A 19,555-nucleotide genomic window follows, 5' to 3' on the forward strand; every position below is an offset into this window, starting at 1 on the left:
AGGAGAAGGAGAAGGAGGAGAAGGAGAAGGAGAAGGAGAAGGAGAAGGAGAAGGAGAAGGAGAAGGAGAAGGAAAAGGAGGAGGAAAAGGAGGAGGAGAAGGAGAAGGAGAAGAAGGAAAGAAATCAAAGATTAAAAATAAGTCTAGTTTAGATGACCTTGTTGTAAAATTTCACAATGTAGGATACAGTTGGGTGGAAGACAAGATTTAATCAGCTTTAATTATTTATACACTATACTTCAATGAATTTTCACATCAGAATATCTCTCAAGCTTACCATCCATCACTGTCTGCTGCGTTTGCATTTACACCAAAATCAACAAGGAATTTCACAATGTGATGGTGACCAGCACATACTGCATTATGTAACGGTGTAATCCCTTCATCATTAGGTCTACTGGGATCATTAACCTGGCCAAAACAGAGAAAAATAAATTGAAGGCTACACATATTAAGAAACATCATATTCTGTTGTCTAGGGATTTCAAGTACAGTGTGTAACAAATGACAATATTTTTTAAAAAGTTGAAAAGTCACCTCATAAATGATGCGCTGAACAAGATCAAATTCTCCTTCTAAAGAAGCATCCAGGAGTAAAGCAAGAGGATCGAATTTTACCCGCATCCCACAACCTGTCCTTTCTGAATCAGGTTTTTTCAAATTTGTACGTTTGATCTGAGGTAATAGTGTGAAGTTAAAAGAAAACAATAATTATCACAACAAAAAGTCATTTTTCCATGGCTAGTAAGAGTGTGCATAATGGTCACTTCCAATGAATTGCATCTGTGAAGCCCTAATAACTTTGTCCCTCTACGCCAATACTTTTCCATTGAGTATACATATTCAGTCACTGCTTTTTTTTTGGCCCTAAACTTCACTACACCGAATACATGTAGGAGAGATAGAACGGTTAAGAAGAAATCATATTGGTGCATGACAACATCTGCCATACAGTAGAGTTATGTAGATGTAGAAGTGTTAGCGATGATGTCAAAATAGTTGGATCAACAAGATATACAAAGAACTTGTAATATTGATCGAAGTTAATTGTGAGAATGATGGATCACAAAATGAGAGGTTAATCACTACTAACTTATTAATAGCAACAATGGAAGACTAGAAGATTTTAATTAATCACTTTCTACATTAGGACAGAGGAATAAAAGAGGAAAAGGAATGAAAATCACTGAGAAAAGAGCTGACACTTTTCATCTTGCATTTGTCAGGAAAAACAGAAGAATATAGAATCGGACTTCTACTCGACACATTAACAACCAATTTAAAATCAATTAAGCTCATAACATGGCTCATTTACAGTTGCCCACAAGAACTACATTCAGATCCAGGGACCTGTTCCTTGCAAACAAATGGAATATGAATCAATGGATTGAAGTTGTAGGTTTACAGCGCATTATACGTAGCATCTCAGACTGTTACAGTTGTAGACAAAGCTAATTAAATTCTCGACTTTATCACAAGCCATGATATATAACGCTAAAGATATATCGAGATACAACTTGAAGACAGCATTGTATGGACAGAGCAAGACAAATTTAGAGTTATAAAGCTATTGAATACATTTTTAGAATTAATAGTTGGGTAGAAAGTTGATTAATATACAAGGAGAGATTGGCCAAGTGGGTGAAAAAAAAAAGATGATGTGATGGAGTAAATAAAACTACTATTATTTAATCAAATGCTAGATAAGTGTTGACATTGGTTGATTAAGTCAAATAGTTTGTTTATGTATTAGAACTTTATCAATTTCAAAATAAACTGTATTGGCCATTTATCTGGCAATTTCCTGAATCTATTCTTCTAATCTTTTCTGATTCTTCCTTCGGTTGTCAAACCTTTTACTTTTGTGTAATCTCTAAATATCAATATTATGATCTGTCTCAGTTCAAATCATCTTACTACATCAAAAACCGTCACGCAGAAGAAACATTTGACTTCAGAGACAAATTTCAGTAACATTTTCTTTAAAAGCAATGAAGATAGCAAATATTTTTGACAAAACCTTTGAAAGAGATTATCAATATTACATGATATGATGCAAATGAAGCCTTGCTCTGTCCTTACCCAAACTAAAAATATTTCCTCTGCTACATCAATTCTACTTCTCACATCAGACTCACATGAAAGCCAAAAGAGATTCTCAGTTTAATACAAAATTAGGGACAGAATTGTTCAATGAGCACATATTCAGCTAATACCATCCAAATTCATCAGAGAACATTTTTGATCAAAATCAGATTTACATCCATAATTCTGAATTGGATTTAAAATCTAAGATTTTATCTGTATTTGGAGTTAGGTTCCAGATTAGCAATGATGTAATTAAATACACAGGGCCGAGGGGCTAAAGTAACTACTTATTGGACATCATAATTCACTATGTTATTTTGTCTCTTGAAACACAGCTTTAAACAAATGCTCATTGATTCTATTGACATTATCCTTTGTTTATACTTTATTCCAGGTACAACACAAAACTTACAGGATGCTGCAGTGGCACAGCAGGTGGTGGGGGAACATCTCCCTCTGGTGATATGATTTCTGGCACAGGACTTGGCAATTGTTCTGTTTGAACAACAGCAGGATTATTGTTATTGTCCTCTATTGTGGCAGGTATCTCATTGTTATCTGTCTGAATCAAATCAGAATGTTTAGGAGAAGGCAGCTGGTTATCATTGGCATCGGATGATGGTTGAACTTCAGGCTGTGTTGTTGGTTCAGGCTGCACAGAACCAGATTCTACGAGGCTGGCATTACCATTATCAACGTCGGCTAAAGCACCCACATAGTCCTGTTGGTTATTAGGGAGATAAAATGGCATGTTATCCATACCCCCAGCTAGTGTATTAAAACGCTGATACAGCAACTTCTGTATATTTGGTCCACTTGGGCCTTCTGGCTCAGTTATAGAACTGCGTTTCTTCAGAGGTCTTGGTGCATGTGCCAGTTTTTTCCTTAGAGCTTCAAGATCAGCATCACTTTGATACCTTAATGGTGAGTGCACAATTGGCAATAATTTCGTAGGACTCAGAGGACGTGGTATGTTTTCAACATTTGAATTGGTGGGTGGCAAGTTCTCATGTTCTAAATCCTTTTCATTAGTAGTTTGGTTTTCACCACTGGTCTGCGATTGAGAACTTTGGAAAGGCTGAGTATGAGTAAAAGGCAAAGGAGATGGTGAAGCCGAACCTGATCCAGATGACAATACTGGCTTCCCATACACTGGAAAGGGAAAAGAAATCTCTTTATTGACCCAAAAGTAATAATTATGCTTTACTATACTAAACTAAACAGAATAATTAACCTTGACTATTGACACAGTCTTAGAAAAACTAAATTATTAGATGTTTAATCAAAGGCATTAAAATTAAGCTACTTACTTGCTTTAACAGTATGTGTTTTGTTTAGGGTATTGTATGTAGCCTGTTGGTAGTTCTTTGGTGGAGTAGATTGCTGAAGATACATTGAATAAATCGAACTGGAATTCACGGTTTGAGGCCCTTTGCGTGGAGACTGAGGCCTAGAACCTTTGTCAGTCAAGAATGGCCTTACAGCCACAGCCAGTGGGGGATCAGGTCTGCTATCTACAGCAGAAAACAGTGGTGAAGCAGCTGGCTGATAAGTAGGACTTGGAGGCACAGTAATTCTTTGCTGAATCTGTTGCGAGGCACTAACTTGAAATGAAGTGCTTGTAGGTTGCGAAGGCTGGATAGCTCTCTGCCAATTTGCTGAAGTAATATTAGAGATTGAACCCATACTAGGCCGAGACTGAGTGCCCTCTTTCATTCTTTCCAGAGAATTTGTAGAACCAATTGTCATGAGGGAAGATTTTGAGTGAGGTCCATATGATTGAGGCAGCTGCTTTATTGCACTGGGCACAGATGATGGTACTTTTCCAGATTCAATACCCTAAATTAAATAAGATATTATTAAATAGAGTCATTTCAGATTTATAATCTCTAAAACTAAGATATACCTCAACAATATTTAACTGTTGGCCAGTTTGAAAAAGCTAGACACTCCATAAGTAAAATACAGTGAATATTGGAAACCTAAAATAAAGACAGAAACGCCAGATGTACTCAACAGGTATGACAGCATCTAAGTTTACATTTTCAAGTCGCTGAATCTTTGTCAGAACTAAGAATGTTTAGAGATCCAACTGTCTAAAAATAAGGCAGGAAACGTTGAGAGAGAAAGAAAGAGTGTATGCATGTGTGTGTGGGGCACAGGGGGGGGGGGGGGGGGGGGGGGGGAAGAGGGATGATGGGAGAAGAGGAAGGTGCAAATGGAAGGTCTGTGAAAGAGCAGAAGACAGGAAATTAAATGACAAAAGGGATCAAGTGTGCACAAGCAAAGGAACGGAAGATTTGCCTAAAAAACGTGCATATAGGAAAACAGAATTACTAATAGCTGTTGTCCAACAAAAGGGCAGAAGTAATGTGAATTCAGTATTCAGTCAGGTAGACTATAACATGCCTAAACTAGTCTCAGTCTCACAGAAAAACTTTTACTGTATTTATATAAATTAAGAAACAAAAACATTTACATTTTATTTTAAATGCTTTGGATTCAGTACAAAATAAATGTTCATGCCCTGGAGAAGCTAATTAAACCTCAAAATCAGTTTGTTGAAATCAAATAGGGAAAAAAATGCCTTAATATTAAAACATCAGAGACCACTTTGAAATACTGCCAAAACCTACCACCATTTTCTCATTGTTTGAAACGGTTGAGGAAGTGGACAGGGTCTGACTTGATCCAGCACCTGGTTTCAAAACTGTATCCATGTTGGATTCCTTCCAGTCATTGTTTGTTGTTGTAGGTGATTTCCCTGTAGTAGCAGAGCCCTGTGGGAGTGTTGGCCAATTTCCATCATGACCTAATTAGGAAATTAAAACTCATAAAACATTTAATAAATCTATTCTAAAGAGATCCAAACAGTAATTATTTTAATTAAATTTATCACAGCTGGTTAGTTTCCAATCGGTCACTTTAGTTTGGGCAGGTAGGGAGAGAATACGCCAACTATTGTTCACGCACAATCATTGCAGCCATTTTGAGGACACTTTCCTAATACTAGTAATGTATATGAAACATGGATACAGTTGAGTTTAGTTACAAACTATTAATTAGATATTGAATCAACATTTACTTAATATCACATGTCTTCTTCCTGAAGCAGGTCCTTGGCACACTGCCTGTTGCTTTATCCCGAGCTGTTTTATTAGCAATTTTGGACAGCAGGTGGTTTGCCATCACCATGATCCACTCAATGGACATAAAAACAATGATGCTTTAAATACCAATGTTAAATATCAGTTGTCACACAACATATATCACACCAACATAAAGGGCACTTTCTTTTCCTAAGTATTGGTTTAACCTTCAATTGGCTGGATGGGTCAGCATTTCAAAATAATGTAGAATTTTGCAGTTATAGGGTCTTCATTAATAAATTTCTCAGATGGACAAAGTAGTTATTTCAGTTAAAACGTATGAAATATTATAAGGGATAACGATCCCTCCTTATATTTAAGATGCTTAGCATTCTTGAATGTAGACAATTCACCAACCCCAGATGAAATGTCTTCTAGGTTATTAGGGAAGCATGGCAAAATGTCGATGTTTTAACCACCATTTTCCAATCCTCTCGAGCCACAGGTATGGCACTGGACGACTGCAGGACTGCTAACCTTGTACTGTTCTATAAAATTAGAGTAACAAATAGCCTAAGTATTTATGCTTTCTCAATAGTGTGCAAGTTATTGGAAAAAATTCTGAGATAAGGTATAAATAGTCATTTAGAGATACACAGATAGCAAAGGACAGCACAAATTTGTTAAGGGGAGGTAGTGATTAACTTGACTGAAATTATTTTTAGGTGTTAACAAGGAGTGTTGATAAGGTGCTTGAGATGGTCCTCTGATTTTATCAAGGCTTTTGAAATGCTGTTATTTTTCTACCAGTACGCAAAGTATGAAACCCAAGAGAAATGAACAAGTTGGATCCAAAACTGGCTAACTGACCGGAAGCAAAGGATTAATGATAAAAGGGTAACTTTGAGAATGGAAAGTTGATTTCAGTGGGATTCTACTGAACTCAGTACTCATTCCCTAACTGTTCACAGCACACATATCAGCAATTGAGACTAAAATGTAAGGACATCATCAAGGAGGAAAAACTGTAATCTGGAGGAAGATATCAAAGGACTAAAAAAGTGGGGAAAAAAAAAAGTGGTAAATGGAATTCTGTCCAGAAAAATGAGGCAATGCATTTGGTAAGAACAAACACAGCAAGGTAATACACATTAAATAGTAGGCTTTTATCAAGTGTAGTGAAAGAGAGGGATCCTACTGAATCTCTATAGATCTCTGAGGAAGCAGAATAGGTAGATAAGGCAGTCAACAAAGCATAGGGGATATTTTCGGACGTTGGCCACAACCTGGAGCATAAGGGCAGGATGTTTAGGCCAGCATGATTTAAACTACAGCTACAGTACTGCATATAGTTCTGGTCACTTGATTACAGCAGGTGAAGATCACATTGAAAGCGTATAAGAGGAGATTTAGAAGAACATAACTAACAAAGTAGTATTTTATTGATAAAATAGCATTGAATAGACTGAGTTTGTTTCCCTTGGAACAAAGAAGCTAAGGGAATATTCCATTGAGGTGTACAAAACCATGAGATGCCTAGATACATTGGATAGGAAGGAACTATTGATGTTAGCAGAGACGTCAACAAACAGGGGCATAAACACCAAACAAACTGGTGGTTGGATTAGAGGGGAATTGAGGAGTAATTCTTTCATTAGAAGGTGGTGAGGATCTGGAATTTACTACCCAAAAGGGTGGTAGAGAAAGAAATCCTCAACAAATTTAAAGAGAACACAAGATGTCAAACCTACTGCAACTCACCAAGGTTCCTTCAACAGCATCTTCCAAACACTCAGCCTCTAACACCTGAAAGGATAAGGAGAGCAGATATATGGAAACACCACTACCTGAAAATTCCTCTCAAAACTTCTTTCACTGTTGCTGAGACAAACTCCTGGAATACTTTCCTAACAGCACTGTGGGCTTATTCATTGCAGCAGTTCAAGAAGGCAACTCACCACCATCTCCTCAAAGCCAATTAGGTATCGGCCTAGCCGCTGACACCTTTATCTCATGTATATAACATGGTCAAAACCTACAAAGGTACAGACAAAGAGATGCAAGCTGCGATTAATCTGTTAGCTATTTTTCAGTTGGCACAGACACAGTCCAAAGAGTCTCCATTTGTGACTCAAATGAGAGGAGCAACACATTAATCCAGAACTGCTTGCATCCCTCCAAGTTGGCTACATTTTAGTAGCAGCATAGACAACTAGCTACTTTCTAGGAAATGGCACATAACAGAATGGTGCCTGTCAGACAGAGAAAAATCGTACTTTGCAAAATTTCAAGGAGTGCAGTCAAAGACCATGTTTTTGCAGATGTAGTTATAGAGTCATACAGTATGGAAACAGGCCCTTCGGACCAACTCATCCACAGCGACTAGACATCCCAATCTGACCTAGTTCCATTTGCCATCATTTGGCCCATATCCCTCTAAACCCTTCCTATTCATATACCCATCCAAATAACTTTGAAATGTTGTAATTGTATCTGCATCCACCATTTCCTCTTGCAGTTTGTTCCATAGACACGGGGAGAAAGTGAGGTCTGCAGATGCTGGAGATCAAAGTTGAAACTTTATTGCTGGAACACCTCTAAACCCTTCCTATTCATATACCCATCCAAATAACTTTGAAATGTTGTAATTGTATCTGCATCCACCACTTCCTCTTGCAGTTTGTTCCATAGACACACCAACCAGTGTGCGAAAAAGTTACCCCTCAGGTGCTTTTTAAATCTTTCCACTCACCTTAAATGTACGCCTTTTAATTTTGGACTCCCATACCCTACAAAAAAAAAAGGTCTTGACTTTTCACCCTATCCATGTCCCTCATGACTTTATAAAACTGTAGAAAGTCACCCTTCAGGCTCTGAAATTTGCGAGAAAGAATCCACAGCCTATGCACTCGCTCCCTGTAAATTAAACCCTCCAATCCCAGCAACACCTTGTAAATCTTTTCTGCACCCTCAAGTTTAACAACGCCCTTCCTGTAGAAGGGTGACCAGAACTGTACTCAGTACACCAAAAGTGGCCTCACCAATATCCTGTACAGCTGTAACATGACCATCCCAACCCTTATACTCAATGCTCTGACCAATGAAGGCAAGCATCCCAAATGCAGCCTTCACCACCTTATCTAGCTGCGACTCCACTTCCAAGGAACTATACACCTATACCCCTCGGTCTCTGTGTTTTAACATTTCTCAGGGCCCTAGCATTAACTGCATAAATTCTGCCCTGGTTTGCCTTAACAATATGCAACACCTCAAATTTATCTAAATTAAACTTCATCTGCTACTTCTTGGCCCGTATGGTTAAGGGTCCATTGCATTCTGAGATAATCTTCTTCACTGAGAGTTGGACAACAAATATTTCTGAAATCATTCAAGGTCAGGACAGAGTAAATAGGGAGAAAATGTTTCCACTAGTGAAAGGTCAAGATCAAGGAGGCACAGCTTTAACGTAACTCATAAAAGAAACAAAGGTTATTTACAGAAAAAACATTTTCATACAATGAGTTGTTCAAATCTTGAATGCTCTGCTTGAGTGTGTAATGAAGACAGGTACAAAGCAGTCAGAGGGGAATTAGATTGTGTGCTCTGAAAAGGAGCAGTGTGTGTGCAAGGTTAAAGAAAGGATAGGAGAATGACACCAAGAAAGATGCTCATTTCGAAAGCTGGCACAGACACAACGGGCCAAATGGCCGCCTTTGCAACAATCTTGTGATTCCAATAAGACAGGGAAGTGAATGCCATTAGACAGCAATTACACGTAGGTATTTGGCCAATTTTTTCCCCTTTTCACTCACTCAAAGGATAGCAAGGCTTATCAGCGATCTCATTTGAGTTGAGATTACCTAAATCAGCATCAACCAAAGCTGTGATTGTCTTGATATATATATCATTGATACTCAGAGAAATATTCCTATGCAATGTGGGGAAGCCAAAACACGTTCAGTTTATATGGTAATACACTGTGCAATAGTTCATAATACAGTTACCCAACGGGAAGAGTAATACTTAAAACTAGTAGTTATGGCGAATTCAAGAATACAAAACTGAACCACTGTAGTCATCACAAAAATCATTCAAAGAGAACCAAGCTTATTATTTTGACTTATGAACTTTTTTCTAATTTGGATGGGATTGCTATCCAATTTGGTAAAGACTGTAAAACTAGGAAGAATTTTTGTAATTAAAAATTAACTTCTACAGTTTTAGTTTAAGAAGCATTAAATTAGTGTGTCACAATCTTGTCTCTGGAAGCAGACCTTGAAAGAAAAACAATTTTTCTGACAAGTATAAAATTGAAGTACAGGATTTGGAACATAAATCTTTTGCTTTCACAAGATTTTAATTTAACACTGAGAGACTATGACAACTTAGAAAAGTGAGTGGGAATCAAAAGACAAATAACAGAATACGTGAAACATGTAACATAACTGAAGATTATTCAACACTAAAAGGATCATCGGGGGGAACAAAATGTGTGGCCTATCTTTGCTTTTTCATCTCTAAAACCCAGTGCAATGAATATCTCCATACATCTTAGCTCTCTTATCTTCACTCCTGTCACAAATGAATCTACTGCAATTAAACAAGAATGTAATTTAGTATCATATACGAACAAATGCAAATCCAGATGATGCCCTTTGTAAGATCACTGTCACACTGCATTCAGAACAGCACTAAAAGGAATTTGTAACACTTTACATCATGAAACCATAACAACCAATGGTAGGCTATTATAAACATTTGTGAACAAACTGATTTCAAGGAGTTAATTGTGTGCAAAAGGTTTCAGTTTTATAGTACTTTAAAAACCAATCATCTAGGAAGCTTCATGCAACAGTCACATGCACAAACAAGACTTAAGCAAAACAAACATTACAAATCCTCAAACAGGAAGCCAGCTTTAGTTATGGATGCATTATTAAAGTACTGCAGTATTCAAAATTATAGAAAATTACAGAAATTTGAAAAGTAGAATTGTGTAAAGATGTACAGCCCAAGAATCTGCTTTCATAATTTTTTAAATGCAAGGATAAACCAGAAACAAGACCAACATCCATATTAGACACCATCCAGGAGCCGGTCAGCTTGTGTCTAAGAATTTCATCTATGCATAATGGAACAGAAAATAGAAAATGGACAACTGTAGAACTAATTCGTTTAAATTTTAAACTCAAATATTAAATGCTTCCTAAAACAAGATTAGGCTGTTGTAACTCATTATTTTGTGAATTAATACATACAGCATTGACATGCAACTCTACAATTATGTTTATTTACATTGACATCAGGTGACAAATAACATTTACTTTATCCATAACAAACTTGTTACGGCTATTATGACAAATTATTAAATGCAACCAGGTAATTTCCAAATGTCATTTCTAGGCAAACAGAAAAGAGTGCTGCATGTAAGTCAAAAGATTATGCAACAGATTATGTTCTTTAAGTACCAGTTCCATAGACTCACAATATAGTTTGTCAGGAACAGAAGTTGCCAGGTAGATCACACTATGATCTGGAGACTTTATAGAGGTAGAAGAAGTTAAAACAGGATCCACTATGATGTCTAAATCTGAAACTTTCCAAATTCCTGGAGATTTTTTCAAACTGCCATCTGATTCTGTCCAACAAGTCAAAGCAAAGTGAGTCATTGAAGGACCCAGTAAAACAAAAGTCAAGTACAAGGATACAAGAGAATATATTGAATATAAAAGAGAAAGGTTAAATGATGTCTGAAAAACTAAAATTATAAACACAAATTAGAGTGCTATAAATATATGAACTGAATAATTACTAGTAAAAGCTTAAGTATAACAATGCTAAAAAAACTCTCTCCTATTTCAGCACTAAAAAATCCATAGATTTTTACAACACCATCTAGAAAAAAGCTTCTGACTTTCTTCCCAAATAATGTGCCTGTGCTCAAACCTGTGTATTACATTCCATTTTCTAAATTAGTTCCTCCTCAGTCCCTTGAGTAAAACTTCCAACATTGTGCCAAATTGTCAGCAATTTTGTATTGTTTCCTCAAGGATTGTAAAACTGATTTTGTACAAAATGCATGTAATAGAAGGTAACATTAGTTTGGGTTGGATTTTACTCCAAGTCTCAGAAGTGAAAGATCATGTATCAATCTGTTCTCAAACTAAACAGCCACACAGAAAAATTTCAGAAGGATGCTGTTCAGCTCATTGAGTGCCATTAAAAAATCCCATTTAATTATATATTCCAGTTGACAATTGCATAATCGTTTTTTTTTCAAGTTTAAGTAAGAGTTCTTCTGCCTTTACTGCTCTTTCAGGCTGTGAATTCCAGACCAAAACTTGCTTAAAAATTAGTCAACTTTCATCTAATCTTTGTACCAGTTACTTTAAATCTTTCGCAGTTTATATACATCGAATAAATCTCTCGTCAGTTCTCACTGTACAAAGAAAACAACTGCAGCCTATCCAATCCTTTCTCAATAGCCAAAAATTTCCATTCCTGGCAGCATTCACTTAACTCTCCCCTGTAGTCTCTCCATTGTGATCACATCCTTCCTGCAATGAAGTGAACAGAACTGTACAAAGTGTTCTAGCTGTGGTCTAAATAGTGCTCTCTGCAGAGCTCATGTAATCTCTATATCCTGCTCTTACTTCCTTTTATTGTTTGATGCATAGGGTGTATCTTGTTATAGGTTCTTAACCATCATATCCACCTGTTCTACAAGGATACAAAGACATATTTCAAAGTTCCTCTGATGCACATTTTCAAAATCCTACACCTATTTTTTATTCCTTTGCCTCAAAACCCTCCTCAAATGGATGTTCTCACTTTTCTTTGAATTGAATTTCATTTCCCAGTCTTTATCCACCTGACCAATCTATTGTTATCTTCCTGCAGTCTACAGCTTTCTTTTTCACCATCAAGTGTCAATTTTCATATCATCTTCAACTTCTTAATGATGCCCTTGCATTCAAGTCTAAATCAATGCTCTTCAGTATGAATGCAAAAGAATCCAGTATAAAATACAGTTTAGTAATCAAAAACAACACATTAACCAACACATGAATCTACAGGTATACTTTCTCAAATCTGGCAACCTCAAACTATGCCAGATTTTGGACCTGCTGATTGGTAGGGGAAAAAGATTTGGGATGTGTTACTTCAGATCAGAATGCCTTCATCCAGTAAACAGGGGATGGGGACAACCAACTGATATGAATGCAAAGTAGCTTAGGTCAATAGCCAAGTCACGCTGATATTAATTTCATTTCTCACTCTTCACTTATTCTAATAACGCTCTCGTATCTCCTCTAAATCCCTACATCAGCGCAACCTATTTAAAATGAGAAAGAAAAAGCTTATTTTTTACAATACTGGATTCCTGGACTTAGAATCCCTACATTAAAGACAAAGGTCAGTTACCCATCAAGTCTGCACCAACACTCATAAGAGCATCCCACCCCACTATCCTAATGTTGTAACCCAGCACTTACCATAGCTAATCCACCTAACCCTGGACACTACAAACAATTTAACACAGCCAAACCACCTAACCTGCAAATCTTTGCAAACGTGGGAGAAAATCCAAGCAGACACGAGAGTACAAGCTAACTCCACAAAGACATTAACCCAAAGCTTTAACTGAACTGGGGTCCGTGGTGCTGTAGGCAGCTGTGCTAACCACTGAGCACCATGTCACCCACAATTTAAAGGAGTAGAATCTGTAAATGATTAGAACTAATGAGTCTTGAGAAGATTTGTAGCTCAGGTTGAGGTTCTGGATGCAAATTTGCTCACTGAGCTGGAAGGTTCGTGTTCAGATGTTTTGTCACCATACTAGGTAACATCATCAGTCAGCCTCCAGTAAAGCACTGGTGTTATGTCCCGCTTTCTATTTGTACATTTAGATTACCCTGGTTGATGTCATTTCCTGTTCTTTTCCTAAGTAGGTGGGGACTAATTGAGTTCAGAGTGCGTGGTTTCTAAAACTGTCAATTTAGAATAATAAGATTCCACAAGCTAAATCCAAGTAAGATTTTCACCATGAAAGTTACACTTGAGCAAAAGGCTTGAGGTTCTATACTACAAAGTGAGAATGAAATAGATACATTGATGTTTTTACTTTTCTAAAATTCATTCATGGCATCGTAGGGTCACTGGCAAAGTCGGAATTTATTCCACTATCTTATTAGCCCGGAGTCCGTAAAAGAGTAGTATATTTTTGAATTGTTGAAGTCCACTTATTGTAGGTACACACATAATGCTGTTAGTTAGGGAGCTGCTGGATTACGACCCAATAACAGTGAAGGGACTATGGTATAATTCCAAGCCAGGATGGACTTTGGCTTGAAGGGGAACCTGTAACTCAAATAGTACAAGTTTGACTACTGGCCAGGGACAGAAAGGTGTGATAAATGCGAGGCAAGTAGAGGAATCCTGAATGTAGCACTAGAGGAATGTCAGCTCTTGACTTCGCCCAAAAGGTATAAATACTTCAGAAACAAAAGCAGTTGTTGCTGAAAAAGCTCAGCAGGTCTGGCAGCATCTGCGAAGTGAAATTGAAGTTAAAGCTTTGGGTCCGCTGACCGTTCCTCAGAACTGATGGTAACTGGAGTGTTGGTTTATATGTAGATGATAGAGTTTTGTGGACGGTTTACAGAATAAACGATATATCGGGATCGAGCCGAAAAAGAGTGAAGAACAGTTGAACAGACTAAGGAGTCGATAACAATCTGGCTGGGAGGGTGATCAGCTGTTAATAGAGACAGAGCATCTAACAATAGGTATGGTAGTGTGTAATGGCAGACTGTGAGATAACAAGGCCTGGTGTGTGTAGTAGTGGGCTAGGGCATGAGTGAGTTCAGGCCCTAAAATTACTGAACTCAATTATTGAGTCTGCAGAACTGCAGGGTCCCCGAGCAGAAAATGAGATGTTGTTCTTCCAGCTTGTGCTGAGCTTTGCTGGAGCACTGCAGCAAGCCTGAGACAGAGACGTTGACCAGGGAACAGGGCAGTGTGGTAAAAGTGGCAGCCTACTGAAGCTCAGGACTTTTTTGCAGGCAGAATGTAGATGTTTTACAGTATCCGCAGTTCTTTCAGTTTTTAATTAGGTATGAGTACTTGCTCTCTGTATGGATGAGGAAACAGTCTGCAAAGAGGGTGGTAAAACTAATCACTGCACCATGTCAAGGAAGCCATTTAAGTGAAGTCAGCACAAAGAAAGGTGATAGTGATAGGGGATTCTATTATTAGGGGCACAGGTAGCACACTTTGTGAGCAGGATCGAGAGTCCCATATAGTGTGTTGCTAACCTGGTGCCAAGGTGAGAGACATCTCAAGTCACTTGAAAGGTTACTGGAGGCGCAGAGAGAGGATCCAGTGTTGTGGGCCATGTTGGCACCAACAAAGACAACAGTAGACAAAAGATCCTCTTTGGGGAATGTCAGGAAGTAAGAACATTATTAAACACAGGACCTCAAAAGTTGTAATATCTGGATTATTACCTAAATCAAGTGCAAAATGACAAAAGGGATTCAAAAATTAGGAAAGTAAATACATAAGGACATAAGAAATAGGAGCAGGGGTAGGCCATCTAGCCCTTTGAGCCTGGTCCGCCAGTTAATAAGATTAATGGCTGATCTTTTCATGGCCTCAGCTCCGCTTACCTGATATTTCACCATAAGCCTTAATTCTTCTACTGTTCAAAAAATTATTTTGGTTGCAAAAACATTTAACAAAGAAGCCTCAACTGCTTCACTGGCGTCGAATTCCACAGATTCACAACCCTCTGGGTGAAGAAGTTCCTTTTCAATTCGGTCCTCAATCTGCTCCCCCTAACTTTGAGGCGATGCCCTCTTGCCTTAGTTTTACCTGTTGGTGGAAACATCCTCTCTACTACTATCTTGTCTATTTCCTTCATAACTTTATATGTTTCTATAAGATCCCCCCTCATTCTTCTAAATTCCCATGAATATAATCCCAGTCTACTCAGTTTCCCTTCATAAGCCAAACACCTTTACTCCAGAATCAACCTGCTGAACCTCTTCTGCACCCTTTATAAGGGCAGTAATCCTTTCTCAAGTAAGGCGAACAAAACTGCATGCAATATTCCAGGTGTGGCCTCACCAGCACCTGATACAGCTGCAACATAACTTCCCTGCTTTTAAACTCAATCCCTTTAGCAAATGAAGAACAAAATTCCATTTGCCTTCTTAATTACCCGTTGCACCTGCAGACCAACCTTCTGTAACTCATGCACAAGGAAATCCAGGTCCATCTACATAGCAGCGTGCTGCAACGTTTTACTATTCAAATAATAGTCCTTTTTACTGTTATTCCTACCAAAATGGATGTTTTCACATTTATTAACTTTGTACTCCATCTGCAAGACCTTTGCCCACTCACTTTAAATATGTCCCTTTGCAAAGTTTCACAGTCCTCTGCACACTTTGCTCGACCACTCATCTTAGTGTCATCTGCAAACTTTGACACACCAAATGTGGTCCCCAACTCCAAATCACTGAGGTAAATTGTGAATAATTGCAGTCCCAACACTTATCCCTGAGGCACACCATTAGTCATTCATCCCAACTAGAAAAGCACTCATTTATCCCCACTCTTTGCTTCCTGTTGGTTAACTAATCCTCTATCCATGCTAATACATTACCTGTAATGCCATGCATCTTTATCTTATGCAGCAGCCTTTTGTCTGGTACCTTTTTGTATGCCTTTCAAAAAATCTAGATACACTACATTTACTGGGTCCACCATACTCGTAATGTCTTCATAGAATTCAAGTAGATTAGTTAAACAATGACCTGCCTTTCATGAATGCATGCTGCATCTGCCCAATGGGACAATTTCTATCTAGATGTCTTGCTATTCCTTCCTTGATAATAGATTCAAGCATTTTGCCCACTACATAAGTTAAGCTAACTAGGTGATAATTCCTCATCTTTTGTCTACATCCTTTTTTAAAGCAGTGTCACATTTGCTGTTGTCCAATCTGCTGAAACTGCCTTAGAGGCCAATGAATTTTGGAAAATTACCACGATTGTATTTGCTATTTCTCCCATCATCTCTTTTAGTACCCTGGGATAAATACTATCAGGACCAGGAGACTTATCTACCTTTAGTTCCATTAGCTTGCCCAACACTACCTCTTTCATGATGATGGTTGTTGCCATGTCCTCACCTGCCTTCGTCTCCTTGTCGATTACTCGTATGTTATTCGTGTCCTCCATTGTGAAGACTGACACAAAATACTTGTTCATTGACCATTTCCTCATATTCCATTACTAAGCCCCCCTTCTCATCCTCTGAAGGACCAATTTTACCTTAGCCAGTCTTTGGCATTTTATATATTTATACAAAGTAGGAAAGGACATTAAATTTCCACAACATTAATACGACAGGAAGTATATCGTAAACTCTTGCAGCATAGACACAGACCCTTTGGCTCACTATGTCTATGCCAACCAACAACACCAAACTAACTAATCCTATTTATTTGCATTTGATCTACAGCCTACAATGCTTTGGCATCTAAAATGCTCATCCAGATGCTTCTTAAAAGTTGTGACAGTACTTACCACCGGACCAGGCAGCATATTCCATATTTCTATCAACCTCTGGATGAAAAAAAAACCTTTTCTCAGATCTCCTTGAGATCATATACTCCTCACCTTAAACTTGTGCCTTCTGACCTTAGACACATCTGTAATGAGTAAACAATTTTCACGATCTACTCTCTCTCTGCCTCTCATAATTCTGAATACTTCAATCAGATCCTCCCTCAGCCTCCATGCAAAAAGGGTCAGGAATCTAACTTCTGGCACAGTAGATAGGAGGCAACTACAAGAAACAGGTGTGGTCAGTGCAGGACTGAAGGTATTGTACTTAAATGCATACAGTACATGAAACTAGGTAAATAGGCTTGTAGCGAAGATTGGAATTGACAAATATGTTGTTGTAGTCGTCATAGACGTGGCTGTAAGGGGATCAGGACTGAGAACTAAATATCCAGAATTTGCATCCTACCGAAAAGACAGGCAGATGGGGTGGAGTTGCCTTGTTAGTAAGCAATGAAATTAAATCTATAGCAAGTGACATAGGGTCATAAGGTGTAGAATCTGTGTAGGTAGAATTGAAGAACCTCAAAAGAAAAAAAACACTGATGGGAATGATGCACAATAGTAGATATGATTTATTTTCTGCCCCACATCCTAACATAGAAAAGGCAAGTAAGAAAGGTGTTATTACAATAATCACGGGGTCTTCAATATGCAGGTGGACTAAGAAAATCAGGTTGGTTGTGGATCCCAGGGAATGAATTTCATGGAATGTCTACAAGACTGCTTTGGTTGTAAGTTTGCTCGCTGAACTGGAAGGTTTGTTTTCAGATGTTTTGTCACCATACTAGGTAACGTTATCAGTGAGCCTCTGGTGAAACACTGGTCCTCTGTCCCGCTTTCTACTTGTGTGTCTTGATCTCATAAGGTGGGTGATACCATTTCTGGTTCTTTTTCTCAGAGGTAGGTAAATGGAGTCTAAATCGATGTGTTTATTGATGGAGTTCCGGTTCGACCCCATTTACCAACCTCTGAGAAAAAGAATCGGAAATGATATCACCCACCTTAAGAGACCAAGATACACAAACAGAAAGCGGAACAGAACACCAACGCTTCACTGGGGGCTTGCTGATGATGTCACCTAGCGTGGTGACGAAACATCTGAAAACAAACCTGCCAGCTTCACAAGCAAACTTACAACCTGAACTACAAACCTTCTCAAAAATCGCAAGATGGTTTTTTGGAACAGCTTATGATAGAATGCACTAAGGAATAGACAATTCTGGATTTGGTGATGAAAAATGAGTCAGATTTGATTAGGGAGCTTAAGGTGAAGGAACCCTGAGGGAGCAGTGATCGTATTCACCCTGCAGCATGATGGAGAATCTGGAATCAAATGTAACAGTATTACAATTGAGTCAGGGGAGATAATGGGAAAACAGAACCCATCTGATTCACAAATGTCCTTTTGGGAAGGAAACTGCCATCCTTACTTAATTTGGCCTACATGTGAATCCAGACTGTCAACAATGTGTCTGACTCTTAATTGCCTTCTGGGCTAACCAGCAACACCCTCATCCTGTAAATGAATAGAAAAAATAACATAGAAAGACAAAAGGGAGGAGTTGGCCACAGCTGATTAGAAGGAGAGCCAGTGCAGCAGCAGTGGAACAGGACTGTAGACTGCAGGAGATTCTAGAGGTAATGCAGAAAGCACAGCAGATATTCATCTCAAGGAAGAAGAAACTAAGGGGAGGATGAGGCAGCCATGGCAAGCAGAGCCAGGGATAGCACAAAAGCAAAAGAAAAAGCATACGATGTGTGCAGATTAGTGGGAAGCCACTGCAATTTGGAAGCCTTTAAAAACCTGCAGAGGACAACAAAAAAAGTAATAAGCAGGGAGACTGTGAAATAAGAGGGCAAGCTAGCTAGTAATATAAAAGAAGATTGCAAGAGTTTTTAGGCATCTAAAAGGTAAGTGTGAATATCGGACCACTGAAAAATTAGGCTGGAGTAGTAGTAATGGAGAGCTAAAAAATGGCAGAGGAACTGAATAGATACTTGACATCAGTCTTCACAATGGAAGTTATTAGCAGTATACCAGAACTTTAGTCGGGGACAGAGGTGAATATAGTGGCCATAAGGGTGAAGGTGCTGGGGAAGCTGAAAGATCTGAAGATAGATAAAACACCCAGGTTGGATCAACTACACCTCAGGGTTCTGAAGGCGATAGCTAAAGTGATAGTGAAGACATTAGTGGTTATTTTTCAGGAATCACTGGAGTCAAGAAGGGACTCAGGGTGCTGGAAAATGGCAAATGTACACCCCTGTTGAAGAAGGGAATGAAGCAGATGGGAAATTATAGGACGACTGGTCATTGGTAAGATTTTAGAGTCCATTAATAAGGATGAGATTATGGAGTACTTGGAAAACCTTGGTAAAATAGGGCTTGGTCAGCATGGCTTTGTTAATGGAAAGCAGCGCCTGACAAATCTGTTAGAATTCTTTGAGGAAGTAATGAGCAAGTTAGACAAAGGAGAGCAAGTAGATGCAATCTATCTGGATTTCCTGAAGGCCTTTGATAAGGTTGCTAAACAAGATGAGTCCATAGTGGTAAGGGAAAGGTACTGGCATGGACAGAGGATTGGCTGTCTGGCAGAAGACAGAGTGTGGGGATAAAGGGGTCTTTTTCAGAATGGCAGATGGTGACTAGTGGAGTCCTGCAGGGGTCATTTTTGAGACCACAGCTAATCACGTGAACCCTGTTAACTCCTCAAAGATGCAGCTAGACCTACTGAGTTTCTC

The 19,555-nt window shown here is 38.5% G+C and overlaps 2 protein-coding genes across 4 annotated transcripts in view; one reads left to right on the forward strand and one right to left on the reverse strand.

The window, feature by feature from the left end:
- Window positions 1–2,501, forward strand: part of zfyve21 (zinc finger, FYVE domain containing 21) — a 30,914-nt gene extending 28,413 nt beyond the window's left edge. The window contains exon 9 of the mRNA XM_043697525.1: window positions 2,483–2,501. The gene's annotated coding sequence lies outside the window, so the exon portion shown is untranslated. The remainder of the gene's footprint in view (window positions 1–2,482) is intronic.
- Window positions 1–19,555, reverse strand: part of ppp1r13bb (protein phosphatase 1, regulatory subunit 13Bb) — a 115,537-nt gene that overhangs the window by 7,332 nt on the left and 88,650 nt on the right. For all 3 annotated transcript variants that reach the window (XM_043697523.1, XM_043697522.1, XM_043697521.1), the window contains exons 10-14: window positions 4,725–4,900; window positions 3,399–3,927; window positions 2,501–3,240; window positions 538–675; window positions 278–411 (exon numbers count right to left, since the gene is read on the reverse strand). In XM_043697523.1, the coding sequence (XP_043553458.1) occupies window positions 278–411; window positions 538–675; window positions 2,501–3,240; window positions 3,399–3,927; window positions 4,725–4,900 (1,717 nt within the window). The remainder of the gene's footprint in view (window positions 1–277; window positions 412–537; window positions 676–2,500; window positions 3,241–3,398; window positions 3,928–4,724; window positions 4,901–19,555) is intronic.

This window comes from Chiloscyllium plagiosum, chromosome 10 (genome assembly GCF_004010195.1).
Source record: "Chiloscyllium plagiosum isolate BGI_BamShark_2017 chromosome 10, ASM401019v2, whole genome shotgun sequence".
Classification (NCBI taxonomy): domain Eukaryota; kingdom Metazoa; phylum Chordata; class Chondrichthyes; order Orectolobiformes; family Hemiscylliidae; genus Chiloscyllium; species Chiloscyllium plagiosum.